Genomic DNA, 27977 nt, shown 5'->3' with positions numbered 1-27977 from the left:
AACTGATCAGACAACACTGACCCTACTCTTACTCTCATTCCCATTCAAATCAACATATAATAAAGGTTTGGACTAGGGCATTAAAGTGTAAATACGAGCCACTAAATAATCTATACCACATAAAAATACAACCGGTACAAGCATTTTTTCCCCGCCAGGCCGATACAATTTTATTGACAATTTTTCAGAACCATCTTCAATTCAAAGTATTATATTAGAAACTATTCAAACTCTGTTGGAATAGGTGGAGTCAATTACATTACAATGAGACAGGATGACAATCGTTTATGAATGCTCTTTGTAGAGATTAAGATGGTTTGAAATTTGGAGAGAATACCTTGTTTTAACATGTTGAACAATATTGGTAATACAAAATAGTAGCCCTCCACCTCGAGCCTATGCACAAGTTTGATTTAAAACAATCATAAACTGTATCAATAAATCATACAAAGGTTCCTCAGTCTCTCATAGTTTTAACTTGTGCAAAGTAAAAAAAAAAGATGAATTCATACAAGTTACAGTTTCATAACAAAGGGAACAACAAAAATGGTTCAATGTACAGAAAAATGCCAGAAAATTTGACACTAGTATGGGTTACCCTTATCTATAGTGTATAGATATGCTTGGAAGACACTGATATTATAAAGGCATTTGAGACAGGTGTGTGTGGTTTTTAAATAAATTAGACATAGGATTGTTATCTGTGAGAAATTCATATTCATTGTCTACATAATGCTCTTGATTTTATTATACTGGTCCTATTTTCTTTAGTTTTTTGAAGTGCATTTAATTGGATTAAATCTGTCTACATTGAGCTGTGCACAATAGGTTAAGAAAACTATGTCTGAAGGTGTGACTTTCATTCTAAAAATGAGACAGAATGATTGATTTTCACAGCGGATCCTGCATTTCTCGGGCAATACAGGTCAATCCAGGCAGATAATGTGACAAAAATCACCGTCATTTAAAGGAGGATTTGACACTTTCAGACATGATTTCTCGAACAGGGCAAAAGCTCTCGTTCAAACATATAACAAAGAGAAAAATATTAAACACAATTTTATAACAAAGAGACATACAAAGAACAGCCAATGGTTACACACACAATGTAAAAAAATAATTTTACATAAGAAATAAAACAAAAAACAAACCGAGGGATGAGTTAAGTACATCATTAAAATGTACATCTGCAGCATTTTGCACATGAAAGAGTAAAAAATGTGTGGCAATCATTCCTTAAATCCACTAATGCGTTGAAATAGGTGGCTTCAAAATAACACATTTTCAGTGGCAAGGTGGTTCACACGAGAGAAAATATGCTGCATGATGCAGCCATCTGAACACTATGAAACCCACAATGGGTTATTATTATCTTTTAAAAAATATATGAAAGGGAAGTATGATATACAAATGCTGAAGGTGTCATGGTTAAACAATGTATGGACTATATAAACATTGAGAGAGATTCTATTAAAATAAAAAACACTAAGATCACCCAAATTCTTTAAATAATACAACCCTGTTACCAACGGTGTTTTTTTTTTGTTAAATAGGAATAAGGCACTTACAAATGCTCATTAACGGTACATAAAGATAAGTTATGAATTATCTACAAGTCAGTGGCTATTATATTAGGATAAATAGGGATTCTGAGAGAAGAAGTAGAAGTTTTAAAATCAATAGGAAGCACCAATTCAGAAAAAAAATAAGATCAAACTCATCATATTTACTTAGTTTAGACTTGCATAGAATATATAAAAAATGCCTTTGCATATATCAATCTACATACAAAAACGAATATGCTACAAAAATGTTCATGTTAATACACATTACCTACAATAAAATACAGTGAATTGATCTAAATTGATTCTGAATCAAAGAAATACTTTATGCTCCAAATTTGCGCAAACAAGTCTATACATTATCGATAGCCTACTATATGCTTAAGTACACTGCGAGTGATTTACAATAATATACAAATTGCTTTCTACAAATGCTACTTGTTTTGTGTTCAAATCTAAGTGGGAAATTGGTTGATAAAAACATTAAAAACACGAGTGTCCTCAAATCTGAACCCTTTTTTCTGTCATAAAAATGTACACATGTGCTGCATTTTAAAAAGAAGACAATTTCAATAGGATTTTGCATGATATCACATTAAATATCTACACATGATTAAAATAGCCTGTTAGTTGAGAAACTAATTGTCAAAATACACTTAATTTTTTTGTTGGTGTAATTGTAACATGTGAGAAGAAAAGCTAAGCACATTCTATTCTATAAAAAATTGCACTAGATGAGACTATAAGATAAAAACAGTAGTGAATTGCCCAGGAGGAGAAAGAGAGTTTTGTATAAAAACTGCAAGGGTTCCATATACCAATATCAATACAATATGAATTGTTGACTAGCCTACAAGTTAATGACCTAGTATTCATTATTTCTTACAAATTCATTCGCAATTAGAGACTATAATATCTTTTTACAAAATGAGCACCTTTATGAAATACACACAATTCTTTTTTTGTTTAAAAAAAGAGAAAAAAATAAAAGACTTTTTTGTCAACCTCTTCCTCTTGGCGAACCTAGAGTATTTTTTCTGTAATCATTCTAAAGATAGCATCAAGTAAATATATATTAGAGAAAAACAATTTGATCAAAGCATACACAAATATATAAATTACAAACAAAAAAACCTTCTAGGGCATACATCACATCGTGTCTGGGAAAAATATGTCATATGGCAGTTTTTCATTCCCAATGTGCAGAGACAAGAAAAAGTGAATTGCTACAGATTATGGCTAATAGTAGAGAAGAATAAGTTGGTTATCTGTATCAAAAGTCCGGCAGCATTTTAAAGTTTTTCTTCACAATAAAAAAAAAATCATGACTTAAATGATCTTTCTCAAGTGACAATAAATGTTGCAAGCCCTACAAATTTCAATCTTCTTCTGCCATTAATATTTTTCCTTTTTATTACTTTTTTTGTGTGGAATAATTACATCCAAGTGGTTTACAGCCATTAGACTTCTGTATTGTCATCAAAATGGACATTTGAGACAACCTTTGCACTACCATTAACCACTACAACAGGTTGTTGCTTGGCTTGACGCCGCCTAACAACCACTCCTATTACAAGTGCCACAAGAAGTATAATAAGAATAACACCTATAATGACTGCAATCATAACCACATTTGTGCCTTTAGGTGCTAGCTCATAAGTTCCACCGAGGTTGTTGTCGACTTCTTGTGAACTCTGTAGAGCAACACGCTTCATGTTGGTTCCTTGACCCTGTGCAGGGTCGACCAGAGCCTCAGGATTGGCCTGTCTTCTCTGTCGGCTGGAGATGGCGTGATGCTCAGTTTCCCGTTTGCCAATGCCGGATGATTCTGATGAGCGCATAGAATAGATGGAGTGGAGATACCAGGTACGGCCATAGTCAACCTGAAGTCAAATCAAGAAAAAAAAATGAGTTAGACTTTTGATATCCAGTTATTTATCGTTTCTACAATACACCTCTCAATAAAACAAGCTCAATCATGTGAAAATGAACAGCATATATTCCAAAGGGCAATTTAAACACAGAAAAGGGCTAAAGGAATATCTGAATGTGGGGAATATTACTAAAGAGCAGAAGATACTGATGAACATTTATAAAAATCAACAAATGCTTTTGGAAGAAATGGCATCAGGTGAAGATATTTGGTAAAGCTGTTAAAACACAGAGGTCACTTCTCAAGGTTTTAAAACCAAAGGGAGCATCTTTACCAGAAGGACAAACTCAAATGAATAGGGGAGGAACTCGAGATCACAAATCTACAGGACCTAGACCTTGACATGGCAGAAGAACTTTTTAGTGATAGAACCAAAAACAAAACAGTGATGATAAAAACTGACCTCAAAGAGAGCATCACTGGCAATTCTGAAACCATCAGCACCTGGCTGCTGTACAAGCTCAAGATCAGCAGCGTTATCAATAGCAAGGGTAGCGTTGAAAGGAAGTCCGTTGAACTCTCTCACAATGGTATCTGGTGCTCCACGATCCTGCAAAAAACAATGTTGAAATAATTGTCAAGTTTACTACAATATTTAATCTGGAGAGCTTCTAAAATATTCTCAGTTTGTGGCATGCACAATAATTATTTAGAATTCTAAACACTTCTACATGATAGCTTTCCTCCATGTGTCCAGGTGTTTAGAACTATTTCTTCACTTCTGTCTCTCCTTTTATTGAAACAGATTTCAAGAACATTTTGTGATTGTATGTGTAATATTCATCCAAATCTTAAGACGGCTTCAATTTCTTTCTTTATCTATTTATAAAATCCTGTGTAGTTCGGTCCCTAGCTTTTAACAATATACTAATTGGCAAACACTCCTCAACAAAATGAAGACAACAAAATCAAAAAGTTCTATTGGCTTACCAAGATCTTGAAAGCATAGAGAAGGTTTGGTGTATCAGCAACGCATCCATACTCATTAGCAGCAGGGTTGTACTTGGGGATGTAACCATCACGTCCGGTACACAGGAATACCTTCTGGATATCAAGGTTGAATCCGGCACCAAGGTTTTGGACAGGGTCGACGTGGATACGTCCAAAGATGGTGTCACCTGGAAAGTCAAGAGAGGGGCAAGATTGTTTGAGATTGGTTGGAAGGTACAGTATTGGTTGAATGTAGAAAGGAATGATGACTGTTGTCTTTGCAGACATCTTGCCATTTTCCAACTTGCACTATTGTATCCAGTTTGTTTATAAGCTGTTCCTCACCTTACAGATATGTCCATTTATTGTATCAATGGAATGGACAAGTGCAGTATTTCTGTTCCAATGGTCATGTACAAAGGTTTAGATACTACATACAATGGATCATTTCTTGTATTGTCAAGACACCTATCAGGGTACAACTTAAAATTGAACTTCCTGAATACATGATGTAGCATCTAAACTGAGGAGTTCCAATTTTGCTTCATGCAATTATCCTATAACAGAAATACAGGATATCACCAAGGGCTGAATGCAACACTCATTATCTTCTTGAACTAGACTTAATTTAACAGTTGAACCAGTAATTACTCTTACCTGGGTTGTAGGCGACATCACTGCCCTCTCCGAAGCCCATTGAACCGTCAGACAGGTAGATGGATTCCTTGCCAACAAGGACAAATTCAGTGTTCAGACTGTACTCCTCAGGAACTGGGTCACTGACCTGAAGAATACAAGTAAAACCATGTTATCAGATGGTTAACCTGCAGCAATGGCATTTGCCACTTACAGAAAGACAATATCTAGCTTCTTCATTCATCTAAGCTCTTTAATCAAAGCAAGGTAGATTTGTACCAGCTACTGTGTTGCTAAGAAGTTTATCAATATTCATGTACCAGACTCTTGGCTTACAGAAATTCTCAGACTCCAAATATTTGACATGTTGATCATTTTAAGATTTTTAAGGTTTTTGAATTTCATCATTCTCATTGAAGAATTTCAGCTTTGACCTTTGTAAGAACTTAGGTTCGAGTCCCTTCATTCCAACAAGATCTTAAACAAGGACAACCGGGTGCCCATGTCCAATGGCCTAGGAAAAGAGAAGGTCCTCTGCATATCAACTAACCTGTTGGAATCTGATGGGGAGCTCGAAGGTGATGATATCCTCAGGGTTACAGACGGGTGGTTGGCTGTAGATGGTATTAGGTAGAGTGGTGCAAGGAATCAGCTGGATGGTGTACATTCCACTGTAGTCTGATACCTGTATGATGGAGAGAACAATGATTAAGATCAATGAAAATGACTTGGGGCAAGATGAGAATGGATTTTGAAACTTTGTTGTTGCAAAATAAGCCGAGATCTTCCTTTTATAAGTATACAAGATGTATAAAACCCTTAGAATTTCCTCATGACACAAAATCTATTATATGCTTTGTGAATGAAAAGAAGTTTTCAGCTCATGTTATGAAGGTCTATCTTGTTAGACATCAACTAATCACTTCATAAACGTTTCAAGGGTAATTCTCAGCTTCATAATAGCTTGATAGAAGATCATATTTCTGACATCAACTTGATGTTGACATCTTGAATTATATTCAATGAGAGAACAAAAAGGAACTGGCAATAACAGTTTGGACAACTTACAGATAGATCAGAGACGAACTGCCAGAGCTGTTCGGGCTGAGCATAGGTTGGTTCAGTCCTAAGAAGAGACAGTGAGTAGGTGATTCCTGGATTATCGATGGAGTTCACAGTAGATACAACATCGGTAGCTGTCAAAGGAAAATAGAGATGGAATAAGACTTTGCTACACCTAACATGCTAAATACAAGGCTTTTAACATTATGAGTGGAAGAAAACTTGAACTAAGATGCCAGTCTTAATCAAACTGTTTAAAGAGTTTACCAAAAGCATCAAACAAGGTGCAAAATTAATTGTAGTCTACTATATTTTCCAGAGCTGACTTACATTCATGTGACTGGACAAAGAGACCATTGAAGAGAGCCTCAGTCCTGAAGTTGACAACAAGCCGGCCATCCTCATCAATCCTCATGCTGGTTGGGTACAGGTTTCCTATGCAAGAAAAAAAAAATACATTTTTTGCACATCAGATATTTAACCAGAAACAGAGAATAAGAACAAATATGAAAGTAAAAGGGAGAGTATTGTCATTGCATCTTTGTGAATGTGGAATATGAATAAAACAAATCAATCCAATCAATAAAGTCCAATGATTATGGGAAAAGGGAATTTGTGAGTAAACCAATTATAATCGAAGAAGCTGAAATTCAAGCTTTTTTGGTGGCAGCAGTGGGATATGAAAAAGAACAACAATTTCTTGAATTGACATTTGTGGATAGAATCTCATCACTAGAAGATTTTTTATTAAATCAAAGCTAATTGAATAAAAAAACATCAACAAATAAAAACAAAACAAAATCAAATTCTTTTAATTCTGAGACAAATAGCAAAACCCAAATATAGATTGATAAACTGATGAATCAAATGGTTTCTGCCTAGCATACCTTGGAGTGACTGAGTTCCAGTTGTGACCTGAGATCCAATTCCGTTCTGCCAGAGGATAGAGGTGTCGTAGACAAAGGTAAGCTGCAGGGTAGACTGTTGGTCAAAGTGCTTCCAGCCTCCAGTAGCAACAGGTGAGTGGAAGACGAAAGAGACGAAGAGTGGGATCCTCATGCTCACGTAGGACTGAACAAGATCTAGAACCTGTGGAAGCAGAAGAATGTTTTAGTCATTTAGTTTTAGTTTCTACACTTATGAGAATTTAATACTTATGTTTAAAAAAAACATTTAGAGCAGAAATAGATTTTTACTGATAATTAAAAAGATTTAAATTCTCAGCATCAAATATTTGAAGCAATATGTTCATTACTGAAACTTATTCCAGAGGTATAAATTGTAAGCTTTTATATTCTTTGCTCCTTTTATCAGTCATATCACACCTTTATCTTGGAACAGCCGTATAAAGTATATTTTATGTCGAATGTTAGGCTACTGCCTAAACATCACCTACCTGTCCATCAGTTCCAACCAAACCACCGCACTCATCCAGAAGCTCTGACATATCATAGTAAGCATTGAACTCCCAAAGACAAGCCTCAAGGTTCAAGTTACGGTAGAATCGAAGGGTCTCTTCTCCACGGATCTCTGGGGAGTATTGGTAAGCATAGGTGTCTCCAACGACATTGGGGTTCTTGGTCTCCTCAGTGATGAAGCCATAGTCTGTTGGGATTTCATTGTAGTCCAGAAGATTGGAGCAACGGTGGGTTCCTACACGGTAGCCATCCTTGCTGAGGGCAAGCTCAAAGTTAGATAGCTGACGGGTGGAGATGACTGGAAGCATACCATCTAGAAACAGAAGATGACAGTTGAAGGATTAGATTTGGTTTGTAACATACTAAATATCCTGTAATTGCTCCATGTAAGGTTCTCTCAAGAGAAACAACTCAGTGATTTGAATCTGATTTGATACCTTTGATTTTAAAGAGCATTCATTTATATGTCTATACAATTGGCCTGAACATCTAATATTTCCTTTTAAGTCTGTCTGTCCTTATAATCAAAGAAATACATTATTTGTGAATTTGGAAGTCAAAGCAGGAATCAAAAAGAGAAAGGCATCAACAGAAACACTAACCGACATGAGGCATGGTGACAGTCAGACGAACTTTGTTGGGGTAGTCAGGGTCAGCAGGTCCGGTGTAGCGCATCCTGGCGGTGAATGGCTCGGCACCGATGGCGTTGGCAACTCGTGGCATACACATTCCATCTGTGGTGCTGATAACAATGGCATTACTTGGGTGTTCACGGCCGGCATCACCTTCTGATCCGACGGCACGGGCAACACACTGAACACGAGAGCCAGGTCCGAAGTAGACACTGTCAAGGGTGATCTGCAAGAGGGATGATGAGAATGGGTCAGAGAAAATAAAGTGGCCGATATTTGTTTCCAACAGGATGAATCAGATACTTTTTAAGACAACATGTGGTTCCTGAAGAAAGTCAATGGGAATTACAGATTTCAGTAGTCAATGGGTTAATTAGATGAAATGGAATAGTTTACTTACACTCTTAGTGGAGCTGAAGAAGGTATCACTATCAGCTTGCCTGAGAGGAGAGGTCACACCAGACTCTGAAGTGGGTGCAGATACCATCCATCTGAACTGGGTAACAGTGTCGTTAAGACCCTCAGAGTCACAGATGGGACCAGTGGTAGCAAAGTCAGGGTATTTGGGGTTGCAAGGCTGTGTAAGGAATGATAAAAATAAAGAAGGTCATTAGAACGAATGATTGGAATAACATTTCAAAGAATATCAAATGGACAGAATTCATATAAAATGCTTTGTATAACAACCCACAAAAAGATGAAAATGCAGTTACAGTCAGTGCCATTGGTTAGGGGAATTTGGCCAAAAGAATAACTGCCACGTCTGTCAAATCTGTAACAGAGTCTTCTATATAAAGATGGCTCCAGATAGACCCAATATTCATTTGTATTTCATATTTTGTATCACAGGTATTGACATCAGTGTATACAACCACAAAAATTTTGGAAGAATATAATCATCTTTCATTTATAATGATATCCCGACTCATGTTGTACGTGCTACAATTATTACAAAAGAGCTAATTGTTTAAGAATACACAGTAATTGTACCACCTTAGAATATGAAATGTACTCTCCAAGGGGTATTCTATCTAACATGATTAAGTATAAACCAGAAAAAAATATTCCAAGCAGGAGTTCTTAAGACTACTTACAGACACACAGATGAGTGGGTAACCTCTTGGTGGGTAGGTCCTGGCATTGGGGATATCATCGTAATCAAGGAGGGAGACAACCACAGGCTGGGATGGGAAGGTGACTCCGGAGGCCTGGCCTTCTTGCTCAATGTAGATGATGGCATGGTTCATCTGGGGGGAAAAAAAAGAAAGAAGGAATTTAATTTATTTTAATCAATCGTTTAATATATTCCCATGCTTTTATTGGTCATGTGGTAAAAATGAGTCTATTATAGGAACAGAGGTAAACTATGGGTTTTAAAAAGTAAAATACAAAGATAATTTCAGATAGAGTTATAGCTCAATGCAACCTATATCTATTTGGATACACATTCTGTAATTCTTGTATTTGAGATCAACCTACACTGTCATAAGAAATGGAGCATTCCAACTGATTTTTCTTGTCTTTTATACCTAAGTTATTAAGGGGATATACATGTTTCACTTGGCTTCACAATATTTGTCTTTCATCAGGCTTAGAATCTTTATGTCATGGATCAATACCATCATGATTTTATTCAAAGGATCAAACTCTTTACTTATTCTTCTCACAAACATAAAAGAACTAAAAAAAAACTTTTTAGGAGATTTAAACAATGACCCTAATTTTCTTGAGAGGATACAAATTCATATCCCTTCATCAATAGTTCCAATAACCAAGAATTCATCTATAAACACAAGACGATAAGAAAAAAAAAGAAACGAGGGAAATGGGATCATCTGCATTAATGCATCTTCCAAATCCCAATCAAGGGTGGGAATTCATCATTTGTTTTGCTGTCAAGAAAGTTGGAAGCCAGATTCAATCTCTTCCACCTTTACCATGCCTACTAGCTTTTCAAGGATGTAGCCTGACTAAGCTTTGCATAGGCAAGATCATAGAACAAAGAATTAAAGTAAGTGGGGATTATCTCAAAGCATTTAAATTAAGCTGATAAACCTATCCATAAAAACCCATTTATAAGATTTATCGGATGTGGATCTCTTGTTTAAAACCAAATAGAATCAGATATAGACTGAATAAGTCAGGAAAGCAGTATTTAATGTATTATAATGGTCGTAATAGGTGACTAACCCACAGAACTACTGAATCATATCGACCAATTGTATTATTGTCTGAACTCTTAAGAGCCTTTTTATAAACCAACTGAATTACATGTCTCCTACCCTTCAACATCTGATATTACAAGCATAACATATGTATGTCCTTGATGTAGATAATTCTAAAGAAATTGTATTGGATTTACATTCAATACACTTACTTGAATTTATCAAAGACCCACAATTTACTCCAGTTTTCGTGACATCATAATCCTTGGGCCTGTTGCATAAAAGAAACTCTCAAGCAATTTTTTTGCCAGAGTTTTTTTATGGCAAAAGTTTTAAGCAACAGGTCCCTTGTTTACAATAATAAAAATACAAATGTACAGGACAGGCTTGCTCTTTCAGAATAGCAGGAAATGTTTTTCTACATTTGCTTGCACCCCCCTACCCAAATAAAAGCATGCGATTCAATGTTATCAAACACAAGCTCCAGCCTTTAGCCGGGCCCCAGTATTCATCTTTCTCAACTCCCTAAACAAGAAGAATACATCATAGACTGATTCTGATGAGCCACAAGCAACCTTTCCAATGCCATTCTGGGTTGCGATGGGATGCGCAATAACGTAACCAGAACCGTCTTTCCACTTCTCCTGGGGTCATTTAGGAGATCACAGGGGAAGGTTCATCTTTCCTTTCATGTTAACATCCAGATAATATTACCAAAAGACATCCAAATCACTTCCTTTTCTGAAATCAACCCAGAAAACTAAGATCCTTTATGAATGATGTTTGAAGTTGGGGAGTAATGCTATACTAGGCTAAATGATAATTATGTTGATCTGTTGAGAGAGTAGATTTTTTTTCTTTGCTTTTATTGGTCAAGGTGATACTGTGCAAGCTAGAGCGAAGGGCTTGCTTACCCAACCCTACTTTTTACCGATCACATTATACAATGAACGGGTACAACAGACTTTTCTTACCTTAATCCAAGTATCTGAAGCTATTTCTGATGCATTTATGTCAATGCAATGTAAACAGAAAAATAAAACTCGCATCCAATACCCTAACCAGAAAATAAGATACCCAACATGGATACAACATTTTCACCCACGTTTTCACTGATAATCGACTTGTACACGCCCAGTGCAGCACTTTATAGCCTTCTTTCTGAAAAAAGTAAGCCATGCAATACAACCCAAGTCTTGAACCCTCAACCTCTTGAGAGATACCAACCTGTACGTCAGCAATCATCATTTGATCGTTGGTGATGTGAAGGGTGAAAGCCTCTCTCATCTCATTCCTATCTTCATCTGGGAGGATCTCAATCTCAACAACACGCTCGGTGACATTGAATCCAAACTCAAGCACTGTAAAAAAAGGATAACAACAGAAAAGAATTGGTAATTATACTACAGGTAGTGATACACCAATGTTAAGATTTTTTTTCATTAAAGTTACAGTTCAGGTTTTCAATCTATTTGATATGTTGACACAAAAAAAGCTTCAAGCAAAAAAACTAAAATTATTGAAGTTCCTTTAATCCACTTTTCAGATTCAATATCTTTCAATTCTGACATCTTCTTTTAAGCTTTATTAAATATCCATTTCATCTTCACAAGAATATAAACATATGTTAAAGGATATGGATAGCAGACCCAGAAAGAAGGCATTTTCAAAGACAGAAGAATACACTTGAGACTACACTTCAATTGCACAGTAATACACAGCCTTCATATGTGGTCATCCAAAAGGAGGGCGTCTTTGCTACAAGTCAAACCATAATCCCCCTCCCGTCCCTCTCTCAAATTCAGCTAACATCCCCCTCCTTTCCTCCTCCTGTGAATGAAGGAAGTTGGTTGATCCTGTCCCTACAGCTAGAGGGAAGGCAAGAGTCAATCCTTTGCCTAAGAAAATGCAGTACTCCCAAAACCAGGAAGAGATGTAAGCCAGGATTAACCATGGGTCAACTTAAGACTTTCAACCCATCTACTGACACTACGATGAAAGCTCTCTCTTTACGTAAGCTCTTAAGTAGTGTTTGCCATAAACCCAGGATTTCACTTGTTTCATTGCCCTACAGCGCACACTACGAAACAAAAGAGGGAGGAGAAATGGGCATTTTCATCATTTATATAATTCAGATATTTTCCTCTTGATATCTTTTTACCCCCTTGTCTGGATGATAGGGAATTGTGTTTATGAAGCTGTTGTTTATGGGAGAGGAATGTCTCCTGTGAGGGTCTATATATTTATCTTTGATTTTTACTAAGTGTGAAGTGAATGTCTCCAACAGTGAAGAAAACCAATCAATCCAGGCTCATATTTATCACACCTTTGATAAAAGTTCTGCTTATGAACAATATTTTTTTTTTTCTTGCATTGACCCCCCATTCTTGCACAAAAGCTCACTCACTTCAAAACTGTACATTTCATTTCCCTTGAATCATAAGATATAATCAACATCCTCTATTTTTGTCCGACTTCAATGATATTTTTCAAGAACATAAAATCAATAGCCCTATTTTTTTTCAACTTGCTAAATGATATAACATGTGATATACCACATACACATGTCTGAGTGACAGTCAAGCCTTCTGTGATTCAGTAATGACCTTGATACGTTCTTGCGGTCACATGACTGCATTTATCTCTCCCCTGTTCTGCATCTTCTACTCACTAGTTGCCATTGAGGGTGACAAGTTACACCACTTGCTATCACTGATTGGCCAGCCTGGCATTACTCATGTAAACTATGCGTACTCGGTTTTGAAGTTTGAATGGCGTATCATGGATGAAATATGATGATAAGAGGATATGGGGACCTGATATTAATGAAGATAATCTCATGATAGAAAGGAAAGGATTGTAGGAAGTGAGGGGAGGGTAAAGCTTCTTGGAAGGTCATCTGATAGCTGATATTTGGGAGTGAAATGCATACAGACAGAAAGGTTCCCCACTATATTCTTGCTCTACCCCTTCAACCCCACTCCTTTTCTCCTCTCTCCTCCTTTTCTCCTCTCTCTCCTCCTTTTCTCTTCATCTCTCCCTATCTCTGTTTATAATTTTAAATGAATGCACCAATTGCTTATTTTCATGAGTATCAAATTATCTTTCAATATTTGTCTTCTGCCCTCGGTCCCTTTGGACTTTTTCTTATCCATGCCCATTCTTTCTTCTTTACAGCCCTTCTTTCTTTCCACCCCTCCCCATCCTTCCTCCATAGCCCTCTCTCCTACCCACACACTTATGGGAATGGTCATTCTGAAGCTTAGATTTTCATCCCTCATTTCCTAAAAAAATTCTTTCTGAAAGCAGTATAAAATTTATTGGATTCATTATCCTATCAAATGGATAACAAGCTCGGATTGGCTCATCAGTTTCAGTTTCACAAGAAAGTGTTGAGGAACTTATGTTCAGATGTTACCTGACACCTTCCTCAAACCAACTATTTTGCAATCCTGTATTCTCATCCCAAATCTTCCCAGCAACACGATTTGTCTTTAAGATAAAAATGAAGATAACTCCCATTTTCCTTTACAACTTCCTTCAAATGCAACAATCTCCATTACAAAATACTACCCTTATTTTTATTTAAAATGTAGTTTTAAAAAGTTTCCCCTTTTTTTTCTTTAGATATTTAGTAGTCATGATCACGTAAATGTCCCCACAAGCTACATGTATTATGACTCTTTCCACATTTCCCCCTCAATAGTGGTTGTGGTTAATTAAAGTAATTGACTTGGTAAAAGAGTACAGTCAATTATAACATGGAGTGCTCTTGAAATTCCATTGCCTGTGTCGAAAATACTAGCAACTCGCCACAAAAACTGCACTCTAAATTGCTTTTCCTTGCCCTGGTGTACTCAATACCAAATTAGCATGACGAGGTCCCACTATGCATCTGTTGATGGAAGTTATAAAAACTCATAACTCCACTGATTCAGAGATTGCCATTGTGATTTGATCAATTTGTGAGGAGCAACGTGCATACTCCACTCAAACCACTCTGGCTGTGGCAATGATTTTATCGTCAACCAACGTCTGTTTTTCCGTTCCCCTCCCCCATGACGATGGATTGCGTTATCCCAACTTTAACTTTGCCCTACGCCATGCTCAATTTCACGGGGCAGGAAACTTTCATTCAACAAAGGAGAACAGGGAATATATGAAAGGATCAAAATTATCAAAATTGATTCTATTAGTGGAAATCTAATCTGATTTTCAGAGTAATGATCGCAAAAAATAGATCTGGATATTTGGAATGGAAAATATTTTGAAGTCAAACTTGGCAAAAGGAAGTGATATGACATGAGATATACCATTTAGTGATAGATGAACTCTATGTACACCTCTGCAATTTAGCTAACATGGTTTCAAAACTGGAAATAAGTCTGACATTACTCTTCCAAATCATTATTAAAGTACTTTCCATGATTTCCCCTATTTACTTGTCCCCAAAACTATTTCAAGGTATTCTGGTTATTGCTAATGGGAAAAAATATTTAATAATAGGAGAATTTGGTATGAAAATATGAGGAAAATCTATTTTAATAAAACTGTAAAACTTCTTGTGAAACAGTCTCTTAAACAACGCAATTTGTTTTCATCAATGAGTTATTGTGGAATTTTTGCATGCGGGTAGGTTCAGGTGTCTCTGAGGTTTAAAAAGACTAAACCATCAAAACGTTGCTACAGAGCTATCCCACCATAAAACCTCTTCAAATTTGACCCTTGACCTTTGGTCCTGAGAATATCCATTATAACATTCTTTAGCTCACTCATCAAATTCAAGTCCCTCACTCAAAAATCTCAATGATTATTGCATTATGACAGATATATGCAAGATACTCTCCGAGCTTTCTCATCTTAAGATTTCAAACCATCCGACCTCCAGTGTAGAGGTCACGACCTTATGACCTCTTGATTTACAGGTCATATTCTGAACAGTGGCACTGAGTGTAAAGGGGAGGTAATATTACTGGTTTAGGGAGATTCATGAGCAGGGTGAGGATATAAATGCTGTTTCGAGCTAACAGGGGTGATTCTTTTTCATACTTCTCTTCATATTTCCACAATTATGCTGTTGAGAGATTTATATTCAGAGATTTCATGGACAGACACCACACAAGAATCAGGGGGTGGGACTACTGACAGATTGAATGCAATTAGAATTTGTATGCTTTATTGGCTCAAATAGTAAAATTCGGGTCACAGTCATTTTTCTACTATCCAGTGTATTCTGTCTGGGTTAAAGGTCATGCTGAAATGAACACTACAATCTTTTCAAAACATTTGACATTTCATTTATCATTGTTTTATGCATCTTGTGTCTTTAGGCATGCATGATCCCAAAGTGAAATTACAGAAACCATCTAGAAAAAGGATATCTTGTATTTTTGTCTGACATTTAATAATATATTTACAAAAGTAAATTCCTACTGAGGGGAATTAGTTTCTATCTACCAAGAACCAAGAGCAAGTATCTTCGTGTTAAATTACTTTCGTTTAAATATACAAGAAAATAACACAGATTTTGATATGGGACTTAATTAAGATATTCATACAGCCCAAACAATTTACCACATCCAAGAATACTTAAGGTTGCCAATTTGCCACACCTTCCTTGGCCTGGTTACTCATTCTAAAAGCCAATCCCTCGCAGGTTACACCCTAATGTGGATCATTTATCCATTAAAATTCACGTTTTACCCCTTTACTTTTTGCCCCAACTAGGGGATCTTTTACTTCAATTATAAATCAATGTTCCAAATTTCATGACTGCATGTAGGGCCTATTATAGTGAAGATCATATAGATTTTGCAAAAGAGATAGACTTTATCTGATTTTTTTTCATGTGAGTAATCTCTCCCATCTGTCAGCCTGTCCCATTAGACTATCCCCCACACCCCCCCCCCCCCCTCTCCTTTTTATTTACCCATTCACTCTTTCATCTCTCACAATTCTACTATCTCTCTCTTATTTTTTCATACTATCTATGCAGTAAACCCCACAAAATTACATTTTTGTGTATATTTCATCTTCTTTTCCCTCCGAGTTTCTTCTTTGATCACCATAAATCCCTTTTCCTCCCCACCACCATCATTTAGACAACAATAACAATACTTCACAAGAACTTGCGTGACAAAGGCCTCCTAGCATTTTCCTGCCATCCCCTCATACAGGAAACGGTTAAATTTATCTCTTGTCTACATTTCTTAGTACTGGGTATACATAAATGCCAACTCGGGCATAGAAAAGATGCATGACCTCGTACATGGATTTATTTGACTCTCACTTAGTTGTTAGTAAGGCAGAAAATATGGTTTGAACAAGAAAGGTGAATCATGGGAAATAACACATAATGTTGAGAGCGAGAAAGGTATATGTTTGGCATGAAAGTAAAGATGGGGGGGGTAAGGTTCAACGGTAAATGTTCATATTCATTAACAGACTGTTTATGATGCTCAAGTAAATTACTAACTCATTGCCAGAAGTTCATCCATTTCAAACAACAGGACCAATTATTTTGTAAATGAGATTGAGAATTAACTATTGATAAGTAAATGAAACATGACAAACATTTGTAGTACACAAATCACTCAATAAATGAGAGCTAATCTGCTAAGTGAGGAACAGTATCACATTCAAGAGCTCCAATTAAATGGGCAGTTAACATGTTCCTGAAATGTACTATTATGAGCAATTTGATTTACCGAGTACCATATGGAGGATGAGGAAAGGGAATTCAGGGGTTAAGATATCTTACATGTACGAAGAATGCAATCAGGGGGATATTTACATTACAAACCTATGTGACCCAACTCCCTTCTTCAAAAGACAACAGCTCAGCTTTAAACATTGAAATTGTTTTGGATTATGAGTAATGGTTGGATGGTGATAACAAACTGTTCCTGGATGATTGATTTGGAGCTGTCAGGGGTAAAGGGAGATGGGTGGTAGGGGGGTAAACATGAAGAGCTCCAGGGACTATGAATGACTCTGACATGAACTTCTAAAGTTGGCCCTGCAGTACAGGAGTGACTGTTTTTTAAGAGATTGGTACTTAGATACATTGTTTATCTTAATGCAAGGGAATTCAATGTCTGGTTGATGAAGGGTTGGTGGACTGTGGTAAAGAAATTGGGATGGATTATAATAGAAAATGAGGGTTAAGGGAGATAGGCAATGAAAGATGGGAGGTAGATAGGGGGGAGAAATATGCAAGATGAGTTATGAAGATAGAAAGATCAAAGACTAGGGAAAGACAAGGTGGATGAAGAGAGAGGAAGTAAAAGAGAGATGGGAACACATAGAAACTGAGGGAGAAGATATAGATAATGAAGGAAAGATGATAAGAGGGCGATTCGGAATGAAAGACAGCGAGATAAAGAAAAAATAGATGGGAGACGGATATGTAGCAACCTCCTGACAAAAAGAAATTCAGCCAAAATGCTGGAGTTCTTACCTTGCGAGAGAGGGTTGTAGTCCATACCACTCCTGGCTGAACCATCCTTGGTGAATACACGGACGATGGAGGTCTGAGTGTTGTCTCCCATACGGATGACAGGGATGGAGACGGTAACAACAGAGTCTAGATCGGTGGGTTCATCAATGCTGAACTTGGTCTCAGGGAACTTAATGATTGGAGCTGTGTGTATTGGGATAAGGGAGAGAATAATGGAAATGTATGAGTTGGAAAACACTACTTTCAAATTCATCTCCCTTCTAATATCTTGTCGCATTGAAGTGCATTTAAGAAGGGAATATCAAGATCGATAGCTTCCCTAATTGTAATTCAAACCAATGTAATATTCAGTTTATCTATATCATTTTAAAACATACCCCGTCACTACTCACTAATCAAATTTTCAATAAATGTGCATAAAATCATTATTAAAAGATCTGTTTTTCACACTAATCCATACATTATTAGCAGAGAAAAAATAATGATTAGAACTACATGATAGTGTTAATTTTGCTGTAACAGAAAATAGCAAGTGGCTTTATTTCTTTTTTTAATTCTACTAACACTTGATATGACAGCTTTATTCACAGAGAGGGGTTTGAAAAGAGGTTAAAACTATCAATATAAACTTTACATAATTCAGCTAGGTTTTCAATATAATATTCATTCCATTATTTAGATATACATACCATCTCCAACATCGTGGACGGTAACAACTGTTACATTCTGTTCACCAACGACAGCAGGGACACCTGAAGCGGTACGTGGAGATCCAAGAACAAGACGGAAGGCTTCATCAGGCTCAAAGACATTGTCATCCATCAGTAGAACTGTGCAGGTCTTGCTCCTTTCACCTGAGAGTGAGAAATAGATGAAGGGGATAATGATTAGATGGGTTAAGAAGAAAATTCCATCTGGTATGATTAAAGTGTATTGGTTTTCGTGCTTCACTGAACCTAGATGAGAACCATTCAATAGATTTTTCAAAAGATGATGATTATAAGAGAAGTACTAGTCATCAAAAGTTTACCATCTCCACCAAATGTGCTATTTCAAAGACATTGGATGTTCATACTAAAACCACTTCAACGTTTACAAGAATTGTTACAACTTTCTATTAAGCTGCTCTAGAAATAAAATTGGTCCATCAAAGTTTTAACCTCGATCTAAGTCTTTATAATAGCACGTTTCATGACTTTTCAAAACATCTTTTGTAAGAAAATCAATCAATATGATGAACAAACAATGTCCTTCCATTGTGTCTACATAAACCTTTCCTAGAGGAGGTTTGAACCCTGAATCATTCTACTCACCAGGCAAGAAGGTGATGATGGAAGCCTCAGTGTTTGGTCTCTCATCGTAATCCATCATAACCTGAGCGGATCCTTGCCGGGTGTAGCAGCGGACAGAGCTCTCGATAGACAGATCTCCAGAGCGGACAACCTCAGCAGTGATTCTGATGTCATTCTCGTTGACTTCGTAAGTTGGGTGTCTGAATTCAACCTTAGGCACTGGAATTGGAGAGAAAGGAAAATCATGGATTTGAAAAAGAATTCACAAATACATTATTAGGATCTGTAAGAGTCTGCAAAGTTTTTACTACCAGGAATTTTATTCAATTGGGTAGCAAATCAACACTAAAATTAATGGAAGTAAAAACCTTATGTATTTTCTTTATAATCATCTCAAATATCCCAAGGCTTGCATGATACAGAAACCACTTTTCTTCTCTTTGCAATGAGTTGAAATTAAAATTGTCTATATCCACCACAATGAAAAACTATTTGATTGCAACCTGACAAAAATAGCCTACAAACCTATCATATTTGATTAATAAACTACACTCAAACTCTGATTTATTTATCTACATGCCTTTATTATGTTTGCTTGATTGATATGTATAATCTAAATGCAAACACAACTAGACACCCCTAAAAATATCCTTTGTAACCCTCTCCTACCCAATATTTCCCTCATTTTACCCCAAATTCCACTTCAAAACAGAAAGTAACTAAATTAGTTGCACCTGCAATTTGAAGGAAATCCTGTATATCAAAACATGTCTGTGACATACCAACTGCTCTCTGACTTCATAGTTCTTCAAATACTGTATGCCCTAACGGATTGTGAGGATTTCACCAGAATCAAGCAAGCTGGTTCCATGTCATTGTCAAGATCTTTATCCATCTCATGTTAAAATCTTATTCTAACCCTCAAGACGATATGATAGGTGTCACACATTTGTTCCCAATAAAGTACTGTTTGGCTGCGAAGGAAGAAGGTGACTGCTTCATGTTTTTGACGGAAATTTGGAGCTGTTTCAAATTTCTCCACCAATTATCTCCTGTCTTGTTTACCCCCCTCCCACTCAAAATTCTAGGTGGTTGAGGTTAATTTCTTGTATGAACTCTCCGTCTCTGAGGGTTGTTTCGGGGACTGCAATTACATGATATGAGATAGCGTGTGGGCTGGGGAATTGTTAGAGTAAGAAATTGAGATAAAGATGAGCTATTGGATCCTCTCTGCCCATATTGGTTTTCAAAAAAAAATGTAGACCTCTGAAATTCTTTGAAGATATCATCTAGATGTTACTGTCAACAAGTGGTTATGTCTTAATCATGAATCATCATAAGTACCTGAAAACAGTGGCATTCACCCCCCCCCCCCCCCCATCTAATGCACATCCAAAAGAAACATGTGGTGTAATAAACATTTCCTGTATTACACCTCATATTTCTGACATTACTTAAGATGAGACGCCTGTCTTTGTTTCATGCCTTAAGACATATTCTCAAGAGTTCAGACAAATTTGTCTTTCTTGATTCTCCGCCATTATTGCACCTGGCCTTTCAGATATGTGCAATTACATAATCTAATATAGACAAATATTGGGGGTAGGAAGGGTAGGAAAGGGCAGTTGCCAGTATTTGAATAACTTGGATGTGTTTGATCATTTCTGGCAGGTATTCATATGTTTGCAACTACACTTTCAATCTGATAAAACGTGGGACTGTTTTGATCAAGTAGCATGCTGGAATACAGGTATCTTGGCTGGACAAGTGATATTTGTTTTCCTCAGAAGCAAGGCAAGTACTTTAAGGGACTGATCAGGAAAACTCAATGTCACTTTCTTCATTAATTAGGATGAATACTTTGATAACACATGAAGCAAACTGAAAGAACAACAAGTAAATTTCACCATCTCATAACTTCTCTCCAACTCCCCCAAATGGACAACTATTTCAACCGATAAACCGTCCTGTGCCATAACTGGTTAACCATAATGACTCTTTCTTATCTATTCCTTATTTCGGCCTTTCTTCTGTGACCCCTTCCCATTCCTTTTCACTTACAATCAGAGATGGTATCATTGATGGTGATGACTGTCTTTGATGGGGCTCCAAGGACACCATTCATTGGCATGTTGAGGACAAGCTCAAAGGTCTCTGGTCCTTCAAGACGGGGCTGACCACGGTCATCGATGATGTAGACCTTGACAGTCTGTTGGTTGACTCCTGGAGCAAAGTCCAGGTTGCGGCTGATACCAGCATAGTCTTCACCAGCTGAAACGAAGAAATAAAATAAATGTTATCATTTGTCTGAAGATAAACAATTAATTTTATCTCGTTTATTCATTGGATTACAACTGAATAGATATGACCAACACAATCATACATAGACTTCAAAACACAAGTGAAAATTGAAATTATAAAGAATACATTCCTTGCAAAGTTATTATTCATGAATCTAATTTACCATATTCTGACAAAATCTAACACATGATACACTGTTGACAAAATTGCAACAGTAGAACATATAAAGCATGCATGAATCTCATTGGAAAACAAAAGGAAATTAAATGAAGGAACATCAGCTGCCTGTCTAACAACTGTCCTGTTTCATGTTCCAAATCTTTCACAACCAAACATTTTGACACACAAACAACGGATGCAAAGCAAAATAAATAGACAGTCACTGAGGGGGGATTCCTTGTAATTAACAACATAAAATGTCTAAAAGACTTTCTTTGCAAAATATAAAATGAAGGCCAAATTCAATAAGAACAAAAAAAATCCCCCAAAATAAATTCAAATTGCATGGTGGTATCAAACTTTGTACAATACAGTAGTAGGCCTACTAGTACTGAATATGATTCAAATTGTAGGCCTACAGATTAAACTCCCATGTGGCTCTTAAAAGATGACATAATACCTTTTAACACCTTGGGAAAATGTCAAGTAGAGGTAAGGAGAACAGGTGTTGCTTAATCCTACATGACACACTCCCAGGTATGTTGTAAAAAAATATGATTTTCTTGGATTAGACATCAGGATGAAGGTTTGCTAGACATGTTTCCTTAATTAAGAATGCATTACACATCTTTATTATTTCAAAGCTACATCAATATCATGTACCAGGGACCAGGGTGATTTTACTATTTGAGAGCATGTAACATCTGGCATATGATTCTTGATACCACAAATTTGCTTCCGGGCAATCGCATGTTTGTTTCCATGGATCAAATCAATTATTACAACTTGTTAGTAATAATGAGTATGATAACAAAGGTCCCAGGTGTGTGAAACCACATAATGACAAAATGTCATATGGCATTAAGCCATTATATCCCAAGGAATGATTTGATGATCACCCCCCTCTTCCATTTTTAAAGCTTATAATATGCCTTGTGCTTGAAAGTTTTTCTTAAATCCATATCTATATGACAAAATGAGCAAAAAAAAAGTTTTTTACAATATTATTGCAACAAAAACAACACTTATAAAAATATATAATAACAAAACAATAATAGTGACGAAAGTGGGCAAAATGAAAGACAATATGAAAGTGAAATGAACCAAAAAATCAGGGATAAAACTACATGCAACATATTCATGCATAAGCCCCAAAGAACTAAGAGCATCAATGGCATACTAAATAACTGGTAGAGCACAATACCAATGAAATAAAAAGAGAGACTGGCATATTAATTAGTATTTTTACCAATTTTCTTTCCATGAAGCAGGAAATTAAAATAAAAAATGAGTTGGTAAGGTTTATCATACAATAGGAAAGTTTTTTAGGAGAATAATATCAAAAGAGATGCGAAATATTGTAAACTTCATAACCTTAACATATAAATTGTCATTATATAAAACAGGGAACTCATATCATTCCCATATGAATGAAATTGGCAAATATATTATTTTGTCATTTATATTCAGTAATGTCTAGACATATGCAAGCTTCTGCATAAGTCAGATATCTTATGATGAAGCAGTATAAATACTCCAAATCCAGAAAGTGGATGGGAGGGGGCCCTGGTCTCTCAAGACCCTAGTACTAAGGAACTGAACTGTCAGGTCTTATCAGTATATCTGAGTTGTGAAGGCTATTGGCAAGGGATAACATGATAAAGGAAGTGATGCCTTCATTCTTGAAAATAATTTCATATGAAATGAACAAAATTATATCAAGTCATCCCAGGAATCTTGAAGGTCATATTCTACCATTCTGTTGAGTATTGGTCTGTATTTATCATTATCACTATAATTATTTTTTTTCCTATAAACATTATGAATTATAAATGAAGTAATTTCCCATTTGACCAAGAATACAATATATGGTTCTATAATTTAGGATAATATTTTGTTCATCAATTTGGGAAAGAAAGAATCAAACTTTAATTCAAGAAATTTAGATTCAGCAAACAACTGTCCATGTATCATGTCATCCAATCAATATACCTACACTTGAAATTTATAATGGAGTAGAACCAGGGCAATGGGAGCATTTAAAAAAAATTGATTTTAACCAATCAGAGGTTACAATCTCGGGAGCTTCTAACAGCTGTGAGCAAAACTCACTGACAAATAGCTTTTTTAAATGCGCCCCAGTGCATCATTTGTCCTCAATCTAACCATGTCCATCTTGGAATAAAATTGAAAATTGAAGGAAATAGTGATCTGGACATCCCTCTTTGATGATATAATGTGATGGGAATCCCTTTAAATCTAGGCAGGAAATCACTTTCAGATCAACCCTGATTCAAAGTGATCTTGAAGCCAAGATCTCTCAAGCCAAAAAGATTTCGTCTTTGGTGGATTTTGGGCTACTGTTGTTACTTTAGCAAGTATTTTGAAGATGCTATGCAGTGTCTGAAATCGTGTGATAACAATAAGACTTGCACTCTTACTTTATCAATTGGTATCATGCAAAAGGAGAAATAATGTGCATTTTGTATTCTTGCCACTCACGCTGTTCACTATTTTTCAGAAGTGATATTTACCCTTATCTTGAAACCCCTACAAATGCTCATTCTTTATGTGTTTAATATGGAAAGTGCAATTCAAAAGTTCCAATGATCAATAAAGCAAATAAACAGGACACAAAAAGGTACATTTTTCATGATCCAGCAGATGCGTTATAAGTTAACAAACAATCTCATTAGTTTGCGTTGCTATCAACTGAAAACTATAATATGGCTTTCTGTATTTAAGTCATTAAGTTAGATCTCATTTCAATGCTTCTTTCCAAAGTTACATCCTTCAAAATGACCCATGGGAAAAGGGGTTAGGGAATGGGCTCTCAAGCAGGTAATGGAATTATAATGATATCAACATTTTTTTCCCAGGATGCATTTCAAATGAAAAGGAAGCCCTCTATAGTCTATGAATAACAGGCTTTTATTCCTCCTGAGGTTTCAGAATGTCAAAATATATACCACTCCTAAGGACTCTAAAATAGAATACTCTGAAACCATAGGACTATTTCATTATCATCAGTATGTTAACATTATTTAAATAAACATCTTTATGAAAACATTTGCAGGTAGGCAGATTTTTTATATCATTGTATCCAAGTGACTGTCGTGACTTCACATCCAAAACTTAAACTTTTTAAGTGAAATGGTTGCAACATACCATTTTCATGTCTTATACCATAATGGATAACTAAAAAGCAATGGTTTTATGAAAGGTTAACCAATGGATACTCACCAACAGCAGAGACAGGGTTGGAGGCACGGGATCGGACAGTGATGGAGGCCATCTTGGATACATCGGTTCCTGTCCTGAAGACGGTGACCTCAATGAACGGAGAATTCTCATCAACCTTGTATTCTGGCTCACCAAAGTAGAATGATGGAACTAAAATGAAAGAAAAACATGATTCCATTAGAACTTTTTGCTTGCACCTTTAAGCATTTACTCTATTTTGTACTAGACAATATATGTGAATACATGTATGTTTTTATCTGAATCTCTTGATATCAGAAAATGTGATTGTAATGTTAACATAATAAAAAAAACTGAAACAAACTATTCTAATCATGTAAACTCTATATAGATGATATAGACTATTAACATATATTACTCTTGGAGAAAAAAATAGAGAAGGATTTAATCATATTTGAACCTTTCTTTTAAAAGAGCGTGTACGTATAATTATATATTACTATAAGAAAGATTTGTTATATAACAGTTGCTTTCATTTTGAGAATACATGTTCAAAAAACTTTTTTGAAGCTTCAATCTATCTTATGCATTCTATGTCATCAAATGAGGAATAAAATTATGGGCTTTGGGGTAAATTTATCATCGATGGGAGAGACCATTCCAATTCATTAAACCAGAAACCATGCATTGCACCCCATTCTTCTTATCCTTCTAACTTCCTCTTTTCATCAGAATAACATAAAATATTCAGATGAACTGTAAGTGACTTCACTCTAACATTATTTCAAAATTTGGGCCAGAAGGCCACCTTTTTTGTGCTAATGGTTTCTCTTCAGTGGCTCCTGTAGAGGGACGACATGCACCAATGATGCGATCCATTCACTGGTATGCTATCTAATCTCACTCAACTATTATTCTTACATCAATTCCAAAGATTTACTGACCCAATACTGACCTCTCTCAGTGAGATTTTGATTGAAAGGACAACATATAAAGGCATATGTCGGACCAAGGCTTCAATTGCACCTTTATGTCAACACACCATTTTCAGAGATTAAGAACTTACAAGTGCATAGGTGCTCATCAAAGTGTAGGTGATCCCAAATTTGACATGGTTTGGATTTGAAAAGATTTTAAAGGTTGAGAAGTTGATTGAAACGACAAAAGACAACGGAGGAACCAATATTCATGATAATATCTTACGTCAACAGTGTCATAAAAAGAGCAACAAGTGTATTGCTGCTTTTTCTATTAACAATATTTTATTGAATTTATTTTATTGTTGTACTTGTATTTATAATGATTTGGACTGATCTGTTTATGTGTGCAGTAAGGTGGCAAGAAAAAAAAATATTTGGATTTAAGTTGTTGACATGGCATAGACATTTCCGGATTTGGTGTTGTATTTATTCTGGGTAACTTACAAACAAGCAATCCAATATAGAAATTACCAAAATATTTTCTAAATTGTAAAAAAAAAACGTTTTCTTCCCATTTTCCAATGGATATACGCCTTCTAAAAGACCCAACATGTGCTCTTAAAAAATCACATAGAGCCCCCCCCCCTATCTCATTTCCACAAAATGGCTTCCCCTTAAAATACTTAATTGGCTGATTAATCACACTCAACATTTGAAGGGTTGCCAATTTGAATCAACACTGATTTTCTGCTTTTGCTTTTGTGTTTCTAAATTGACTTACACAAAATCATAGCCAGGGGACTACTAATTATTATCATCCCTTAGATATAAACAAATCCTATGGGGCAAAGAAAGGAATCATTATTGGTGGGTCTTCCTTTTGATTTGAAAGAAAAAGAGCTTCGCAAATCACCTCTTTATACTTATACAGGCTTCAGTTCAGTTAGAAAAATTAACAAACCATAAGTAAATAATTGCCAACAGTTGTAGATTTTAGGAGTATTCAACTCGCCAAGAGGCCATTATTTAGTCTGGGATCAATTTCAATCTTCAAATTGGAAAAGCAAGCCATTTTTAGCACAACTTCATTATAAATAGATCCCTTTTTTTCTCAGCTTTAATTTGTCAATGGGAAGAGAGTGTAAATGCAAATTTGGGGCTTTAATACCAAGTGAATAAATAATAACTTCATTGATCATAATTATTTTCTAGGTGTCAAATAAATACTTGTCTAGGTAGGGGGTGTTGGTGTAGGGTTTTGATTAATCAACCATAGACATTCAATTTAACAGTTATCATGTCATAATTGTCCAACGCAAGACTCGGATGACATACAAGTTTGTAATTATTGCAAATAAACTGAACAAACTAATCTTAAAGTTGATACCAAAGAAATTGTGGTTTAGATACTATTGATATCTATGAGTATGAATGTGTTTGTCCTCCAGTTTCAATGAACATCATGTTATTGAAAATGTGATGACTGAAGTATATCCCCTTTTTATATATCTGCTCTACAATATTCATGTGTACACTTAGCCTCTGTAAAGATAAATTCTGCCGTTACAATTCAAAACATCTGTTTATCAATTGAATGACTATCTTCTGAACATTTTCAAGATGACATTGATATAAAACATATGACTATTACGCTAATTGTTTACCTTTGTGTTCATGGACTTGATGATTATACTGTCAATGGTTTGCTTATTTCTAATAGGCAACAATTTCTTCAATCTTTAGCTTATTATTTACAATTCAGAATAGCTTGTACATTGGCCATAAGAATAAACTAACAACATTGCATAATTGAACACCAAGGTGTTTCGAGGTGATAATTTAAATGTGTTTACCAATATTGTGAATGTATACATCCACATTGGCTCAGAATTAGACCGATAGAAGCAGTTATCACCTGACTCAGCTATTGGATTAATTTACCCAATGTTTTTACGAAGCTCATTTAGGAAATGTCTAATTTCAGGATAATATCAGGAGTTTGCCTCCACCAAACCCCCCTACGTCTACTCCCCCTTCCTCTTTCAAATCTAATACTAGCTTTAACATTTTTAATTGGTAAATTAAGAATTTGACCTCAGCAGGTTAATAGGGTTTTTACATTTTGCTGTTTTTGGTGCAAGTATAATAACATATATGTGCAATATCTTATTTTGATACTGCCTGACAAATATTTGTCAAGATAACTACTAAATCACAACAAAAAGCATTGAATTATTTCAATTAATACATTTATTTAGTTCAAGGTGGTTGATGAAATTAATTTTATGTTGTTTTTATCACTCTGGT

General features: G+C 35.7%; 1 protein-coding gene across 1 annotated transcript; it reads right to left on the bottom strand.

Annotated features, from left to right (window-relative positions):
- Positions 1 to 143: 143 nt before the first annotated feature.
- LOC129262043 (extracellular matrix protein 3-like) lies at positions 144 to 27737 on the bottom strand. The gene is made up of 19 exons (XM_064099472.1): positions 27674 to 27737; positions 24793 to 24942; positions 21151 to 21360; positions 19111 to 19308; positions 18487 to 18651; positions 17798 to 17980; positions 11566 to 11699; positions 9268 to 9420; positions 8574 to 8750; positions 8144 to 8399; positions 7520 to 7854; positions 7011 to 7212; positions 6454 to 6558; positions 6130 to 6257; positions 5612 to 5746; positions 5083 to 5209; positions 4426 to 4613; positions 3899 to 4045; positions 144 to 3445 (listed from the first exon to the last, which is right to left on the bottom strand). Exons 1-19 carry the CDS (start codon positions 27735 to 27737, stop codon positions 3023 to 3025), a joined length of 3480 nt encoding a protein of 1159 aa, XP_063955542.1. The 3' UTR covers positions 144 to 3022.
- Positions 27738 to 27977: the final 240 nt, after the last annotated feature.

The sequence above is a fragment of the Lytechinus pictus genome, chromosome 5, assembly GCF_037042905.1.
Source record: "Lytechinus pictus isolate F3 Inbred chromosome 5, Lp3.0, whole genome shotgun sequence".
NCBI lineage: Eukaryota > Metazoa > Echinodermata > Echinoidea > Temnopleuroida > Toxopneustidae > Lytechinus > Lytechinus pictus.
Note: the sequence above shows the minus strand (reverse complement) of the source record. Positions and strands in the feature narration are given on the sequence as shown.